The 17,597-nt window shown below is 41.2% G+C and overlaps 1 protein-coding gene and 1 long non-coding RNA gene across 6 annotated transcripts; one reads left to right on the top strand and one right to left on the bottom strand.

The window, feature by feature from the left end:
• Nucleotides 1-1,813: 1,813 nt before the first annotated feature.
• LOC121698830 lies at nt 1,814-8,448 on the bottom strand. The gene is made up of 3 exons (XR_006026873.1): nt 8,347-8,448; nt 7,645-7,762; nt 1,814-4,107 (listed from the first exon to the last, which is right to left on the bottom strand). It is a non-coding gene; the product is annotated as an uncharacterized LOC121698830 (long non-coding RNA).
• Nucleotides 8,449-8,466: 18 nt separating this feature from the next.
• On the top strand, nt 8,467-16,881 carry LOC121698829 (ankyrin repeat and LEM domain-containing protein 2). 5 transcript variants are annotated; one of them, XM_042081267.1, is made up of 15 exons: nt 8,467-8,528; nt 8,916-9,013; nt 9,921-10,366; nt 11,219-11,410; nt 11,655-11,821; nt 12,119-12,307; nt 12,628-12,750; nt 12,856-12,919; nt 13,013-13,197; nt 13,472-13,578; nt 14,122-14,318; nt 14,448-15,042; nt 15,125-15,256; nt 15,990-16,138; nt 16,468-16,881. In XM_042081267.1, the coding sequence occupies exons 3-15, from the start codon at nt 9,958-9,960 to the stop codon at nt 16,530-16,532; spliced, it is 2,574 nt and encodes an 857-aa protein (XP_041937201.1). In that variant the 5' UTR covers nt 8,467-8,528; nt 8,916-9,013; nt 9,921-9,957; the 3' UTR covers nt 16,533-16,881. The 5 variants fall into 5 exon arrangements, with proteins under 5 accessions (XP_041937201.1, XP_041937199.1, XP_041937203.1 ...); XM_042081265.1 differs by lacking the exon at nt 8,467-8,528 and having other exon boundaries at nt 8,771-9,013; XM_042081269.1 differs by lacking the exons at nt 8,467-8,528; nt 8,916-9,013 and adding an exon at nt 9,328-9,389.
• Nucleotides 16,882-17,597: the final 716 nt, after the last annotated feature.

The raw sequence follows: 17,597 nt of genomic DNA, 5'->3' as shown, positions 1-17,597 counted from the left end.
AAAAGGCAAACACAAGTTTCTTTCAAACTGTCTCCATGGCAACCCGTGATTGCTGCCTGATGTGGATTGAGCGGCATGGGTGATGGCCCTCTAATGGCACAGTGAACACAAGGCGATCACAGCGGGGGCACGGGGGAGACACAGAGACAGAGGGGGGGGGGGGGGGGGGGGGGGGGGGGACTAGCCCCTGCAGTTGTACCTGTTGTGTGTAACTCACCACATCACTTCCCAAGGATCTGGCTCTGACTGGACTAAACGACTGCAGACGACTGCAGATAAGGAAAAGAGAGACGCAAGTTGGGAATCAAGTTAAAAAATAGTTTCAGAGTAAGCAAGCAGAACATCTTAACTCTCTATGAAAGACCTGACTTCCTTCACATTGATTTATACGACTGTGAGGGTTGGTTTCACCTATCTGTAGGATCAAAGGTATTGTAATGCATATCAATTACTATACGCATATCAATTACTATTACGTCGCTTCACCATATATGTCAGCATATAAATCCTCTCTCATACTTCCCTTATGCATTATTATGCATATCATCATGTATCTGCATTTACATCACCATGTGCATCTTATACATAAACATGTAATGTTACCATGGAGGCTATTTATTGGCCTCACAAAATGACCGCATGAGTGGCAAGCTGACCCCCTGCCAGCCTGAGAAGTAACAGCCACACAGCTGTGCGGGGAGAGTCCCTCTGGAGATGCATGCATCAGAGAGCGACCCAGGGGGAAAACACAGCTGTCCCACTCTCATAGCTCTCTCTCTCTCTCTCTTTATCTCTCTCTCTGTCTCTCTCTGTCTTTATATCTCTCCTCTCTCTCTCTCCCTGTCTCGTTCTCCTCTCTCCGCCACTCCTCCGCTCCCTGCAGGTGATGCCAGACTGCGCTTGACCGTAACAGAGTTGCTCTTTTCCATGCTGGAGAGCCACACGATGGCAGCGGGAACAGCTGCGCTCATCACAGTGCCCTGCAGTCAAATACCTCTCCTCCACTTCCTGCCTGGGTGACCTGGCTTCCTGACGACCAAGCTTTGTGTAAACACTGGGTCTTTTTACACTCGCAATAGAGGTGCAGGATCAGATGGAGGTCTGTTCTGTATCTGATAGCTGGCAGCACAAGGGATGATTTACTTTTAAAACTTCAGGGATGAATAATAGTGACTTCATAATGGGTTTTTGGTTCAGTTATCTGGAAATGTTCTATTACATTATTTTAACTTCAGGACAAAAAAGGTCACTTAATGTAATTCAGAACTCTGTGGTGTAGTTTGTATAATTACAGCTCGTATACTTTCGCTGCCCTGCAATTTAGAATGAGTAACAAACTCTTTAAACAAGTTGTCACTGAGATTTTTGACAAACCTACAGAGCGGAACATTGGGGTACATGTACATCGATGTTTTGAAAATGAATTCCATAAAGATTTATTTTATGACCAGCCTAAATTTGAAGGCACATGTCTTTCTTCTGCCATTAATTGAATCAAAGCCTCCATTAGCAAATGGTGTAAATAATGCAAAGAGCAGCTGCTACCGCTGCTTCATGTTTGAAGCAGAACAGAAATGAAATTTTACCGTTAATAATCTCACTGGGAAATTGCATGGTACAGCTTGCATGTTGTGCTGTATATGAAATATGTATATTGTGCTTTAATTTGCAATCATTTCTCGTCTTACTGGTGCTGTTGTTCAGTGGATATGGTTTCTATAAATAATGCAGTAAGCTGATTGGATAGATCGTGAATCATACTGTTACCCCCAAACCCCCCCCCCCCCCCCCCCCCCCCCCTCTGACTCTGATTTAAGAGTCATGCATGTGGAGGTAGTAATAGCAGATGAAGCAGCACAGAAGGGAGTTTATGTCTTTATTACGCATCTTTCCTTTACAGTCTGCTGCAACGAAACAAATCTGCAGTTGATGTTAGAACAATGATTTTAATGTAGCTTGCTATCTGCTTTTGTATGCTTCACCTCTCATTGTTTTCGTCTGACCTTGAGGCAGGAGAGATGATGAACTCTGAGTGAGTGCAGGGGGAAGAGTGAACTTTCGGGTGCCAACTTAAAGGGAGGAGAAAGCTTAAGAGGCTGAATCCGTGGAGAGAGGATATTACGTGCCAAAGATAATTAAATGTGATGGTAAAATATTCACAAAGCCCGAAATTATACTGTAATGTAGATGAGAGAAACCCCTTGGATTAGCATTGCTGAATAATTTTTATGTTTTATCTGGCTCTAATTAAACAAGAGCGATGCGCTCTTTATAATCATAATAAAATCCCTCCATTTATGAAGCTCTTCTGAAAATAACACAAGTGTGCTTTTCACGCTTCCAAATCCATTTCGTTTCTGCTGTTTTCTTCCCTGTTTGATGTTTCATTAGAAAATAATGACTTTCCTACGAAGAATGTCTTTGATATAGCAATTAACATGAATTTTCAAGGGAGAGAAACTCAAACTCAAACTCATAACAATTTACTTATCTGAAGACATTTCACAATGTTTAATTTAGATCAAAATTGCAGTTTCAAATAGATTTTGTAATGCCTTGTTACATACATTTCCCCTTATTTGACTAGAAATAATCCTATTATTTTGAAGCATTTGATGTTGTGCCAGGGCATTAACGCGCTCGCTCATTGTCCCTTTGCAATAAAATATAAAATACATTTGGTCATAAATATGCATAGGCCCACATCTGTGTTGTGGCCTGATGTTGAAATGCCTGTTGTTTTCAAAATGTGATTGGTTATTCTTTTGTGATTCTCTGATTTAAAAAAATGGAACAGAGTGATTAACCCTGCATTAACCTCAATGTCCCACTACATGACCAGTTCCAGATGACTCAGATTGTGTGGGCGTGCCGTGCATCTGGTTCGCTATTAATCACATCTGCTATTTTGTGCTTAATTATTTTTTGTTTTTTTTTATTTATTGAATATCCTAAAATGACATTGATTTAAACTGAACTAATGTGCAAGTGAATTAGTGGTCTAATGAAAAACAGATAGCTAAAATGGTTCCAAAAAGGTAAAAAGAATGTTCAACTGAACAAAAACAATGTTTCAAGTGAAGCTTTTTGGCGGAGTGGTTGTTAACAGTATTGCATTCATCCCACCAAAGACTTGCAAGTGTACAAAGCTAAGGCCACTGTTAGTAATCCTATTTCATAGAAGATTTAACATCCCGCAAAATTAATAATGTCATAATCTGCAGTCTTACTAATTGTGTTTTAGTATCAGTTCTGTGTTGGCCCACATCCTTTCACATGAGTCCAAGGCTATCTAGAGGCCATACTGAACCATGCAAAACCGCCATTACTCAGGAGCACTCCCCCCTCCCAGGGGCGTAACTTTCAGTTGAACATTGGGGGGGGTTGAGCCCCCTACTTACTTCAGTTTCATTCATCATGATGATATGATTATTGGGAGGGATTGCATTGGCCGGTTTATATTATTGAGGGTTACAACCCCCCCATCCCCTCATATTTTATGCCTATAGTTTGGGCCCAAAGCCAGCAGTGGATTGTAGGGCTTCCTTTGCATGGATGAATGGTAGACATGCGTTTGCCATATTCTACAGCACTGTAGAACCCTACTGGTTCCACTTCAAGAAATCGGTCTATAAAAACGAAAAACATTTTTTTCTGCTGTGTTACAGACTCCAAAAAGCTCTTCTGCGCAATTACTGCATAAACATCTCCGACTGACAGCTTTTCTAAATCTCCATCAGCCAGACAGGCGGAGAAATATGCCAGTGCTGTGTGCCCGGCGTAAATTATGTTCTTCGCCTGGCCGCGCCGGCAAAAAAAAAGTGCAGGGTGAGGCCAGGCGACATGCTCGCTTGGCCAGCAAGCCCTCTCGCCGCTCCTCATCTGTCTCGTAAATCTGCCGCCGGAGGAAATAAAACTGGGCAGCGGGCAGAGGGCCGAGCTCCGAGCAGGTGGCGTCTTCCATCATCCCCGCCGGACCTGCGCCGCCGCCGACAGACGGCCTGGAGGAGGTCAGAGGGAATGAGCAGCAGCAGTCAACCACCCCAATACGCCCAACACTCACCCACGGCATCGTCGTCCTGCCACTGCTCCATATTGCACCTAGCACTGGTATGTGAATCACACAACATGTCAAGAGTGATATGCAACATTAATCTTGGAGTATGAGTTCCTTATAACTTTGACTAGATTGAAAAAAAAAACATTTGCATTAATAATTGATTCAGAGTGGAAACAAGTGATGAATGGGAAATCAGTTTCAATCATACAGCAAATCTATGCCATATTGACCAGCTAGACAACACTATTAATCTTTCTTCTTTGCATCCTCTTTGATTACAGTCACCCTGACTTATCTGAATTTCATTATTCAATATTCATTTGGGACACTCTTTGTCGTCACCTCAGCCACACCCCTTGGCTTGCTGATTGTCTCACCAGTAAATTAGCTGGGCCAAGTTCTTTCCTATAAAGAGCTTCCAGACCATAATCCCGCAGAAAACTAAGATGAGATATAGTCTGGCAGCGCTGGGCTGATCTTCTTGCCCTTTTGACACACGCCCAGGGTTCTAAATGCTGATTGATGAGCAGGCTCCCTAAGCCCACTGCCACAGCAGTACGTACAACCATCTGGGCTTGGCACAGGCGGGGCAAATGAGGTGGAAATGGATGTTCCTCTAATGTCCCACTATCCTACACCCCCACCTTTCGTGCCCTCATTTAAACAGACATATGGGGTTGGTTGGCTACAGTGGACTAAGCAAAGGGCCGACAGATTATACTCTTAGGGTTAAGGTTGTTGTGTTGTGCAGCAGGCAGGGTTGTAGCACCCACCAACGTAATAACTTCCCACCAATGTAATAAACCACCAACGTAAAAAAAATCGGCACAAAATCAGCACGTTTTAAACATAATTATCCTGCCAACATAATAATTTCCCACCAAGGTAATAACTGTTGCCTACTGCCAACGTAATAACCCAATTTCCCACCGACGTTTGCAGGAAGTTATTACGTTGGTGGAAAGGTTAAAAGATTATTACATTTACTACCCACCAATGTAATAAATCACTGATTTAGTGATATTATATCTGTTTTATCAGTTGTAAGGGTATAGTTGTCAATAACTGTCACCATCTAAATCATCTCATGACCATAATACTTTGTACCCCCCCATCCTTTACTTATACCTCATCACCTTTACTAGGAGCCAGGCAAAGCTACATGGACACCCCTTGTGATATTTTTTATATTTGTTATTATTTCACTTAAATAAATGTCATAATTGCAGTCTGCGGCAGCCCTAGAACCGAATAGTAAATATTTTTTAAATGTAGTATATTATCTCTTCATGCAAAGTTGATTTGTCATCCATTGTGCTTTTGCCTTACACATAGTTCAACACCTTTAGTGGGGGCCAAGCAGATTACTCCACAGGATATCATTGTTTTTCTCCATTTAGTTATTTTCATCACCTTTTTACTCAGGGTCAAGCAGATGTGAATGCACCTATTGTGTTTCTGCCTTCTCTTACTGGGGGCCAAGCAGTAGGCCTAAAGCTACAGTGTTTCTACTCTTCTCTTCTCTCTGCACCGTCACAGCGCCATCGACTGGCCTGGCATATGCACTACAGGGCTTTGTGTTGGTGAGTTTCTTTTTTTTCACCAGTGTTATTAAAGGTGTGAAAGCAGTAAGAAAAAATATGCCCCTTGGTTTCGTGTGGACATAGCCTAAATGTCTAAGTTAATTTTGTTGTTGGATGTGAACATATACAATGACTAACATAAAAAGAAAAACTTGTGAAAATGATGTGGTCATGAGGCTACAGCCTAGCCTACAGCTGGAAACAGTGGCTGTGGACATGTAGCCAAAACAAGAGTCTATGATGTTAAAGGAGAGGGAGCAATAACTTCTAACACAGTAGGCTAATATGTTGCATGCAGCACAATCACATGAAAATCAACACAATCAACCCAATTATCCTACAGATCATAATACTATGCAATAGCCTAGCTGACAGGGCTACAGTGTAGCCTATTGCCCCAGCTCTGCACGGTCCATATGTAAAACCAAACAGAAGCAGCATGCGTGTCGAAAACACAGTTGTGCAAACTATCTCTTTAAAAAGATGTCTTTATCATTACACAACTTTTCCAGCCTTTTGTTGCCCTTGTCCCAAATTTGTTGAGACGTGTTTCTGGCATCAAATCCAAAATGTGCTAATATTTTCCATAAAATAGTCAAATGTCTCTCCTTCAACAAATGATATGTTGTCTTTGAACTATTCTCAATTAAATATAGTGTTGATATGAGTTGTAAATCATAGCATTCTTTTTTATTCACATTTTACAAAGCGTCCCAACCAAAGATTATAGAACAGAGCCCTGTTCTAGAATCTTTGGTCCCAACTTTTTTTGTTGTATAAGAATGTTGCCAACTAAATATTCCATTTGATGTCATAATGCACTCAAGCAGACAGAGCCCTAGAGAGACTTTGCCAAACATGCTATTATGTCTTTATGTAAATTCAGGAATGTGAACTAGTGAAACATAAGTTAGAGAAACAGCGCAGCTTTATTGCTTGGCCTCCAGTAAGAGAAGATGGAAACACTATGGGTGCATTCACAACTGTGTGGCCCCCAGTAAAAAGGTGATGAAAATAACAAAAGGTAGAAAAAGAATTATTGCCTATGCAGTAATCTTCCTGGCCCCCACTAAAGGTGTTAAAACTATGTGTAAGGCAAACACAATAGATGCCAAAGCAACTTTGCATTAAGTGTCAGGGACCTGTCCCTATATACTACATTTAACTATACTAAAAAACTATATTACACGGTTCTAAGGGCTGCCACAGACTACAATTATGGCATTTATTTAAGTGAAATTTTGCTTGGCACCAATATAGATAAGTACAAAGATAAGTACAAAGCTTTATGGTCGTGAGATGGTTTAAATGGTGACATTTTTTTAAGAACTATACCCTTACAACTGATAAAACAGATATAATATCACTAAATCAGTGATTTATTACATTGGGAAGTTAATGTAATTATTTTTTAACCTTCCCACCAACGTAATAACTTCCTGCAAACGTTGGTGGGAAATTGGGTTATTACGTTGGCAGTAAGCAATAGTTTTACGTTGGTGGGAAATGATTACATTGGCAGGATTATTACGTTTAAAATGTGCTGATTTTGTGCCTGTTTTAATTAGGCTACGTTGGTGGTTTACAAACAATGGAAACAATGTCAATTAGGCTTAGACTTTTCACAAACTATAATTGTAGGCCTACTAACTTTTAGCTGCTTTTGTAAATTGTAATTTGTAAACACTGTTTATCTTAGATATATGGTATATAAGATGTCTTACATTTAAGGTGCTACAATAAGGGCTGAAATTAGGTGTGGGGTTACATTTAACTACAGTAGGCCTAATATTTAATTCCGGTCTCTTTCTCATAAAGTCCTGATTGATCTGTCAACCCTATGTGAAATGCTATCCAGGGCAGACGGCAGAGAATACTCCTCAGTCTTTTCCTTTGTCCACCACAGCATGTGGCTGTGGCTGGAGCCAACAGGAGACGGCAAGGCTAAAAATCTTGCGTCCTCTGACAGGACTTCCTTGGGACCCATAAAACAGTGTTTACCTTAAAAATGTCTGATCATTGATTTGTCTCCTTCCTTTATCTAGCTTCATTGTGCCCATCCACTGCTCTCCTCCCAGCACCCTTGTGGATGTCTCTTCATTGAGCAGGTTTGAAATCCCTGGTATGATAGCAATGCACATAACAAAAGAGTGGTGTTTTATAAAGGACCAATTTTTCGTCCAACCTCCTATTATATAACAAATAGCTTTCATTTGATGACGGCATCCGTTAACAAAGCATTCTTCCATCACATAGCCTTGTTTACTTACTGTGTAAAGAGCAATAATAGGCTAACAACAACAAAACAAGTAGCCTATATTAAAATGTCTTAGCCTTTATAGCATTTATATTTCGATAGGTCTACCACATTATATTAATTAATTTAATTAATGGTACTTTTATTTAATCTGGAATGCACTTGAGTTGTCTTGCCTCTTGTGTTTGTTTTGTGATTGTGATGTGTAACTATTTGTTCTGCTATCTTGGCCAGGTCTCTCTTGAAAAAGAGATTTTATATCTCAATGAGACTAACCTGGTTAAATAACGGTTATAATAATAATAATTATATACTGGTCTTAAAGCATCATAATGTATGACTTCTTTATTTAATCAGTCAGATTTCAAGGCTCCTGATGTAATGGCAACTAAGGTAGGCTACTTGAAACCAATCATGTTTATATTTCTGTTAAATATGCAACTTACGTGTGGTTACACCTGGTGTTAGTTGTTCTGTGCGTAATATGGATCATCTTAAACTTTTGTAGAGCCCTTTTTTGATAGCCTACGCCAGACGTCATAAATGTGGAGGTATATTACCGCCATCTGCTGTAGAAGTTGCGTACGTACAGGAGTCGTCACTTCTGTGGAATTTGCTCATGCGTCTGGTAACTAAACACAACTTTGTAACTTCCAATGTTGACCTTTATGATATAATGTTTTAGTTAAAGAAATGGTAGGATTGACAACTCGAAAAGACATATGTTGAGCAGCATAGGTACCACGGCAGAAATGATTCAGGCTACAACAATGTCACATTGAATTTGCAAGCAAAGAAAAAAAAAAATCAAGTGGGTAGCGGCTTCATCCCAAATCCAACGTGCAGGCTCCAAACACAATGTGCGCAGACTCACACCATCAGTTCTAAATAAGAGTTCAGCGCAGTCACGTCTCAGAAGGAGTGCCATGTCTTTGAAAATTCAAATGTTCATGGTTTGTGGACGTAACCTGACATATCAAGATTCTGTGCGTCTTCACGTTTTTATCACCGCTAGGTTGGCAAGAAGCAGTTCTAAAGACAGTGCTTGGTCAACACTTCAGGGTGGGGCATGGTGTAACACTCCCAGTTTCAAGTCACTTGAGGGAATCTAAGGTAAGTTGATCCTCTAAAGTTTCCCAACTTATACAAGTATTCGCTTAAAATTGAAAAGTAAAGAGTTAGCGATAGCCTACAATAGAATGGCTACAAACAGTTCTTGAGAAGGAAAGGTAACTGTCATCCAAACCGTCGGACACAGTTCACCTAATGTGTCGGCTAACATAAATCTACGCTATAAGCTCTTTCAGACGAACTCAAGCCCATATTGAGGGATATGGTTGCCAAAGATTAGGCCTAAAGAGCTCTGCTCTAAGATCTTTGATGGTGACTGTTGAAGTTAGCCTCATGGCACGCGCTATGAGCAGTGCTACATTGTGACCATGGACGATGACGCACAGCTGTGGAGACGGCTGAGCATGCGCCTTGATATGTAAACAATGAAACTGGCAGGAGCAGCAGGGCCAGCTGTTGTCCAAGCCTTCGTGAACTATTGTAGATATTTGGAAATTGTTGGCGTTAGCCGAGCCACCCTAGTTGCTATTAGAATACTTGATTTAGTTTTGTTCAGTATTCTATTGAATGGATGCTCGAAAAGGTCTTTTGACTCAAGGATGCTGACTGTTGGCTACTGATGTGACAGCCTGTGTAGCTAAAGCACGCTGCTTCTTTCACTGTTGCGTCAGTCTGTACCCTCAATGCAGGTTAAACGCATTTGAAATAACTACTACAAATTCGTGGAACGGGGAACAGTATTATTAGTTCAGTATGTAGTAACACTACAGAGTGCTTGATGCGTGATGACCACAAATTCATGATTTCTTTAATGGACATTAATGTTTTAATAGTTTATATTTGCATACAACCGCTGAATTTATATTAGGCCTATACTTGCAAGCTGAAGAAATCAATTGCTCAATGCTCTGGTCTTGACATTGACCTCTAACTTGCATTACTGGTCCAGTTCCAGGTTACAACCACAGCTGTGAAACTGCAACATCATGGAGGAAGTGTTAAGCAGGTTGAAAGCTCTGACTCCTGAACAGCTGCGAGAGGAGATTGTAGGCGCTGGCCTGAAATGTGGGCCGATCACGGGCACCACGCGGGCCATCTTTGAGAGGAAGCTGGCACGCACGCTCCTGGAGAGCCAGGGTGGCGAGACTGAGACCGACAGCCCTGGCAAGGCCAACGACTGCAGCAGTAATGTAGCGAATGTGGTCCATTGTAATTCACCTGAAGTTAAGGGCAGCGAGTCACTGACTGACGAGCAGGAACAGAGAACCTCCTCCCCTGGATTAGACAGTCCACTGGGAGGGAAGACGGGGGTGAAGGATGGCCGTTCATCTCCTGTGGACTCCCCCGCTCATTACTATGGAGTGTGTCCACCTTCTGACTCACCAGGAAGAGAAGGTGAGCTGCCAGGTGTTTATCTGTTAACCGTAAACGGATACCTTACATACAATACACTACCTTTTAAAATATTGAATGTTATACCTGAGTCATTCTGTTTCAAACTCAGATTTGGTTTTTGCTGGGCAACATTAATAAAGTATTGAATTTGCAGACAATATGATTATTGATGCCATCATGTAGGTACAAGAAATTGCTTTATATTACCCTCAATATATTATGTTAGCCTCAATATAAATATTTTACAAGTGTTAGTTTTGGGACCTAAACATTATATCAATATAGACAAACCTTTAGCAGAATTTAAGATGGTGCATCAACCACTTCCCTGGATTCTGTCTGATCTGACACGGAATGAACCAGCTATGTTTATAATGACTTATTTGGATCGTTTATGATGTGGAATGATGAACAACTTAGATACTGTTTTTCATCATCTATAATGCAGAATTTAAACTTATGCAGAGCTGTGTGCATTAGTGTACACTTTATTGTACACTTTCTGCAGAGCTGCTTGCACTGAACCAATTACCAATAGCATCACCTTGCGGCCTTATGCTCTATGCCCTACACCAGAGAGCAAAGGGAAATCAGATTATGGATTATAATTAAAGGGCCGAATTGACCACTAGCCCCTTTGATCTCTCGCCCAGAAACGAGGAGTCTGTTCTGCTTACTTGCTTTCATCTCGTATTTGATATTTCATTTTAATTAGTTATGTTTCATCTGTGTTGTACCTTATTGGTACCTTATTTAGCAAGTCTGTGATTCCCTCTCTGTTTGTCAGTCAACAGCCGTTTTTTATTGGACTCCATTGCAATGTAGCTCTGACTAATGTGTTGTTTCTCTCAGATGCCATTCATGTCTACACGGACAAGAAGAAAGCTTTGGATGCTGTTGTGAGGATGAAAGGTGCCAGGTTTAAAGTTTTCTCCTGCCGGGAAGATGCAGAAAAGTTTGCCAAGGCCAGCAGTGAGGGTCCATCACCAATAAAGTCTCCGGAAATGAAATCACAGGTGACACCAGGCAGTGTCAACCACAGCGGTATGTCCAAATGACCATTTTATTATGATGAAGAACGATATACACAATAAAACCTGAGAAGAAAGCATTGTTTTTTAGAGTTAATATCCAAGGTTCCCAATACTTTTCAGAAGAAATCATGCAGCCTGTCATCTAATAACATATATGATTTCATTATTGATTGATTATTCATTTAGCTGTTTTATCTCACCCCCTGCTGTTTGAACAGTGTAACGGATAAAATTTGACATATTCACTCTTGCAGCTCTGAATGTAGAGAAGGCAAATGAATTTAAGAGTCCACGCACGCAAGACCTGACCGCAAAGCTTCGTAAAGCAGTGGAGAATGGAGATGAAGAGGCTTTCCATGAGCTGGTCTGGGGAAACCCACGCTACCTTATTGGTTCCGCCGATAACCCTACTATCGTGCAGGTGAGGTCCTTCTCCAAATATTATAGTGGTAGCAGTGCTATGCATATTGTTTCAGTGTCCTAGAAGGGCCAGTACTGATGAAAGGTATGCCTTCCGTATACTGTCAGACAACTTAGATACTTAGATAAATGGTAAATGTGATCGATAAATAGTAAAGAGTACCGGTAGATATGAAGCTGTAGAAGTAGGGTACTCCTCATATGCCTAAAGCAGGTATACTACTATCAGTGGAGTTGTTTGCATTTGATTTGAATATAAGGGTTCATACAATAACATAGTATGTGTGGTGTTTTCTAGGAGGGCTGCAGGTATAATGTTCTGCATGTGGCTGCGAAAGAGAACCGACCTCGGATGGTCCAGCTGGTTCTGGAGACGCTCGAGAACCCAGATTTTCTGCGTCTGATGTACCCTGATGACCAGGAGGCTATGCTGTGGCAGCGCATGGATTACATAGTGGACCTGTACCTCAACATGCCTGATAAAACAGTGAGAGGATTGACTGATTGATTGATCGAGTTTATTTGATCATTTTCAAAAGCACATAGGACTCTGTAGGACAGAGATAATATACAATGAATACAGATTGTATACTTGTGTTATATATATAATATATTTGCGGTAGATAAAGGCCTGCCTAACATATTTGTGTTGGTTTAAGTTCAACTAGCACCTCTTGTCCCCTGATAAATAGTGTCAGAATATTTATTCATTTGATTGTTACTTTGCAAATTTAAAGCTGTTCAGCTTTTATGATTTAATATCCTGGTCTGACAGCGTTATGTAATTGTATGTGACTCCCTCTACAGAACAATGAGACCCCTCTTCATTTCGCATGCAAGTTTGGATGCCCAGAGGTGGTGAACGTGCTCTGCTCACACCCTGCCACGGACAAACAGCACAGGAACAAATACAACCAGAAACCTGCCGGTGTACGTGTGACTAAACATGCTTTTCTCTCTCATTTGGCTCATTAGTACGGCATCACCTCTCCATACTCCAGACTCGCAGTGTTGCTAACTATTTGGGCTTTACAGGTGATTTGTGACAGGAAAAACAAAACCAAAGAAATGAAACGGAGGATCGCAGAGTACTTGGAGGGTGAGTGACAGCTCTGCTGGTGCAAACATGTTGTGCAGTGCTGCAGTGGTTACATAAGTGACTGACTGACCCTCTACTCTCCTTCAAACCCAGATCGCTTCTATGTCCCTTTACTGAGGGCAACGGACAACACTCTGCAGCCTGTGATTGGTGGGCCGTGGTCCCCTACTACAGGGCAGATGAGTGGAAATTCACTGGGTCATCATGGGATCGCGGGGACACCCAGAGATCCTGCCATGACGGTCACTGCTTTTGCTGGCCCTCTGAGTTCTGCAAAGGTGCTACTCCCTTGTTAAGATTTTGTTTTAAAGTTTTTGAAACATTTTAATTGTGTTTCATAATATAAACAGGCATACTTGAACCCATGTAAAGTCTAGGAAATTGCCTGAATGTCAGGCCTCAGTTCAGAAATCAGTTAATATCTAAATATTCAGTAAATATTTGCAAACCTGTGACGCTGTAACCCGAGTCTCATATCTGTCCTCTATTGAAATATCATTAACTAGAAATATATTTTTTTTGAAACCTTAACGGTCCTTTTGAACCCTACAGGCGGACGAGTTCCACAGATTATGGAAAACTCCACCCAGAGATCGGGCCAAATACCTTCATGGCATTCTTAAATCGGATCCAGAACGTGGAGCGGAGCGGGTTGGAAGGTATGAACTCACTGGCACTCAGTGTTTTAAGCCCCCAACATCGTCTTCCAGGCAGCGCTGCCACCGTTGACTTAAAGGCACGTAAACCTAACCCTCACCCTAACCTTAACCCATGCGCTGCCTTGAAGACAACGTTGGGGCCATAAAACACCAAGAAACCTCACTGGCATACCGAGAGTATGAGTCTAAGAGGCAGATGACAGGACAGCCTGTTAACTGAACTGCATTGAAGCGGGTCTAATGCTCCCCTTGGCCCAGCTTGTTTCTTGGTGTAGAAATGATGTTCATAATGGATAGACATTACGTAAATTCAGAAGAAACAAATCAATTTGTCACTGTCCTTTAAGAGCATAAAGTCCACCACTTTGCAGATGTAAATTAGCTCAAGGCTAACTCTGGTGCAATGCAATACATCAAATGGCAACATTTATGTTAAAAATTGTACATGGTCCCTAACAAATAAAACGGATACTACTAAAATAATTCATTAAAGCAACATGATTTAAAAAAAAAAAAACCACTGCGGATTTGTTCTTTTTGCAGGGAGCTAGCCCATGAGCTTGGTTACCCTTGGGCCGAGTACTGGGACTTCCTGGACGGCTTTGTGGATCTGTCTGTGGAGGAGGGTCTGAGTGTGCTGGAGGCCTATCTGAACTGGAGGAGCAGCAGGCCCACTCTGTGGGAGTCGGAGAAGAAAGGCGTCGGCAGCAGGGGGTATGCTGGCATGGTGCCGTCCTCAAGTAAGCTGTGCTTCAGATGCCACTGAGTCGGGGTTTTTTTTATATATAAAACCACGTTTTACTCTCACTAGCACCTGTGCAGAAATATTTATTGTTCTCTTGTGTTCTTGTGTCTCTCGGTTCTAACAGAGAGCTTTGATGCACTACCCATTTGTAAGTCCGCTGGGAATGGTGTGGATGTTGAGGGTCACTTTCCTCAGGTGAACACCAGAAAAAAGAGGGAGGACTTGAATGGGACAAAGCAGACATCAATGCTGGAGAAAAGTTTGGCGACCGCTTCCCCAACCCCGGTCTGTAATCTGATGGAGAAGTTTGACGCTGCCACCAGTTCAGAAAACAAGGGGGAGAAACGGGGTGCTGTGCTGTCTGAATTTGGAGACCTGAACCAGTCAGATTCAGGCATCGAGGGCCAGAACCAATCCGAGTCTAGTATAGCTTGTTTGGACCAATCAAAATCTGACACGGAGGGTCTTGATTTGAGTGACCCAGGCTTCTGGAGAAAGTGGCAGAAGAAGGAACGTCCAGACACAGTTGAGGACCAGTCCATCTCAGATGAGTACCTCACAGCAGATGAGGACACAGGCTCTCAGGTAGATGACCTTGGCACCTTTAATCATGACGGCAGGAGAAATAGACGCAATTCGGGATCCACTTGCTCGTCCTACAAATCCATACAGAGTTCAGGTTGGGACGCTTCAAGTGACCAGAGCCTGTTTTTCGAAGGGTAAGTGTTGACAATGTGTGTTTATGATAATGTTTGTGGCCTTCAATGTCATTTTATTTTTTTTATTCTCAATTGTTTTCAGCAATTCACCCACCAGGCTGGACAATGAAGTCCTTTCAGCATTGGAAAGGATAAACATTGACCCTCAGCGATATCCCGCTATCACAAAGTGGAAAAGCACTGTTGTAGCCTATCCAATCAAGCAAAGGCAAAGGTACCACATTTTCATTCAATTTCGTCATGTTAGATGTAGATGCTTTTACTATTAAGAATATTCTGTGCAGACATCATTCATCTGCTGAAGTCCCTACTAAGAGTCCCAGTCATGGTTGTAATGGTGTTGTGGTCGCTAGTTATGGTTGTGTGGGTAAGATGCAATTGTAGCTTCATTGTTTCCTCATCTTTGAATTATGTAAGATGCATATTTTCCCACAATTTTAAATATTTTCTTAAGTTCTTAATAAAACATCTGTGTCAAAAATACCAAAAGGAGGAAGCACCACAACACTGTTTGCAACCCAGAAGAGCCCTGTTCAGAGTCCCCTGTTTGTCTGCCTGTTGATTCACAAAAATATGAGCATAATGCACAATGGCTTTGCTTCAACATAACAGACCCTGAGCTTGTGGGATAAAAAAGCAAACCTTCTCACTTTTGTTCTTTTGTTGTGAGCGGAGACATAGTGAACAGAAGCTAATCATCGCCAATCAAATCACAATCACATTACCTGTTACAAAAAATGCAAATAGATATTTGAAAATAACTCCGTCCTAATTGGTAGCCATCCCAGATACCCAAATACATGTGTAAAAGCATTGAAAATAAAGGAATTTTAATAATATATGACCTTTATGCCTGCGTATTTGGTATTTAGATGTGTTGTTTCAGTGGATGCATTGTCGTATGTGCCCCTAATGCATCCTGAATGTCAACCCATCTTGGCTTTTAGCTGGCCTCACAGCTCTTCCCCGAAACCCCCTCGGTCATCCACCCCCCTCGGCAAGACCACTCCATGGTTCAGCAGCCCAACCTGGCTATGCCGTCCTGGGAGTGTCCTCCCTGACTTACTTGCTTACAGCACACCTGGCAGACCTCCAGGTGGGAAACATTAACTTCATGTCTTTCATGTACAGTCACCCATGCAACACTGATTTTCAAATGTTCATTTATCTACAAGTAAAACCATGTTTGTGTCGGCTGGTGAGAAAAGTTGCATAATTCATTCATATTTGACAGATTAAAAAAATGTGTACAGATATGTTTGCAGACAATCCAATGGCACATGGTGGTCTGAGTGATCTGGCATTTTATTTTCTATTTTCTGTTTTGGCAGACTTGTCATTTAATTTGGTCTGCAATTTAATAAAAAAAATTGAATTGATTGATATAAAGGCCAAATTTATTTAATTTACTAAATGTGTCTCCAGGTGTGGGTCCCACATTCAGGGATCTGAGGAGCAGGATGCTGACTGGTGGGAGTGTGTCTGTGTGAGGAGCTACCTGTCTTACAGCTTGAAAAAGCAGAGAAGGTGTATTGCTGCTACTGCTAAGCCTTATTATGAATTTAAATGCACTTTTGTAGTTTTTAATCCGCTGCCACTCTATTTCTTATGCAATTACAAAGAGCTGTATTTTACTAAACACTAAAATGCTAAATAATTTTAATCATTGTTAATGTTAAATATATGTTTTAAAAATGTTACAGTCTCAGTGATATATTTGTGTCTTTTAGTTATTCCCTGCTGGTTTGGTTGCTTTTTATCCATGTGCTGTCAAGCTCTTGTTGGGCGAATGAAGCATTGAATGCTTTTTCATATGACAAAATAAATGAAATAATGAGATTTATGTTTTTAAACAAGCATGGCGTACTGCTCATCATTTTCAGAGTCTTTATAATTATACTGAACAGTATGTGCGTCACGTAAACGGCCACTAGGGGGAGAACTCGAGCCCTAATAAATGAAAATAACGGGCGTAATCTACTCTCATCGTTCTTTGATTGTTAAATAGCCTACTCTTGTAGTTTTATTTTCAAGTTAAATAGACTAGGCGTTAAGTTTAGAAGGGACTCCTGCCACAATGTAGTGTAGCCTACCTACCCTGTAGAAAATGAGGCTACTTTTGTCAAATTGTAATAGAACAAGTGCTATGCTGCATTTAATAATCTGAAACTGTTTAGGCTATACTATTGAAAAAATCCGACCACTAATTTAGATTATTCCTTACACAAAAAGAAATGCGTTCATGTATATATTTTTTAGTTTATGAGAATGCTGGAAGTTGTTGAGAGAGTTTCAAAATCAATTTATCTCACTGTATAATTCCACATTGGAAAAGGATGCATTACAGATTTTTTTTAAATTCTTTCTTAAATTATTCCCTCACCAATTTTAGGCCTAGGCCTAGGCCTACGTTGTTTCAATGAACGAGGCTTCTGAAGCATGATCAACCCCTCCACGTTCTTTATGGAGATGAAAGGAAACACGTCATTAAATCATGGCTAATTTGAATGAAAGCTCCTCCCTAAAACCACTAGAGTAGTTACATCGCAGAAATG

The sequence above is a fragment of the Alosa sapidissima genome, chromosome 23 (genome assembly GCF_018492685.1).
Source record: "Alosa sapidissima isolate fAloSap1 chromosome 23, fAloSap1.pri, whole genome shotgun sequence".
NCBI lineage: Eukaryota > Metazoa > Chordata > Actinopteri > Clupeiformes > Clupeidae > Alosa > Alosa sapidissima.
This window is presented reverse-complemented; position numbering and strand designations above follow the sequence as displayed.

Bases quoted from the DNA above. Each gene is read 5' to 3' on its own strand.
- LOC121698829 (XM_042081267.1), top strand. From the start codon at position 9,958: ATGGAGGAAGTGTTAAGCAGGTTGAAAGCTCTGACTCCTGAACAGCTG. The intron at 11,411-11,654 runs GTATGTCCAAAT...TCACTCTTGCAG, and splicing joins AGGCAGTGTCAACCACAGCG to CTCTGAATGTAGAGAAGGCA. The intron at 12,920-13,012 runs GTGAGTGACAGC...CTTCAAACCCAG, and splicing joins GATCGCAGAGTACTTGGAGG to ATCGCTTCTATGTCCCTTTA.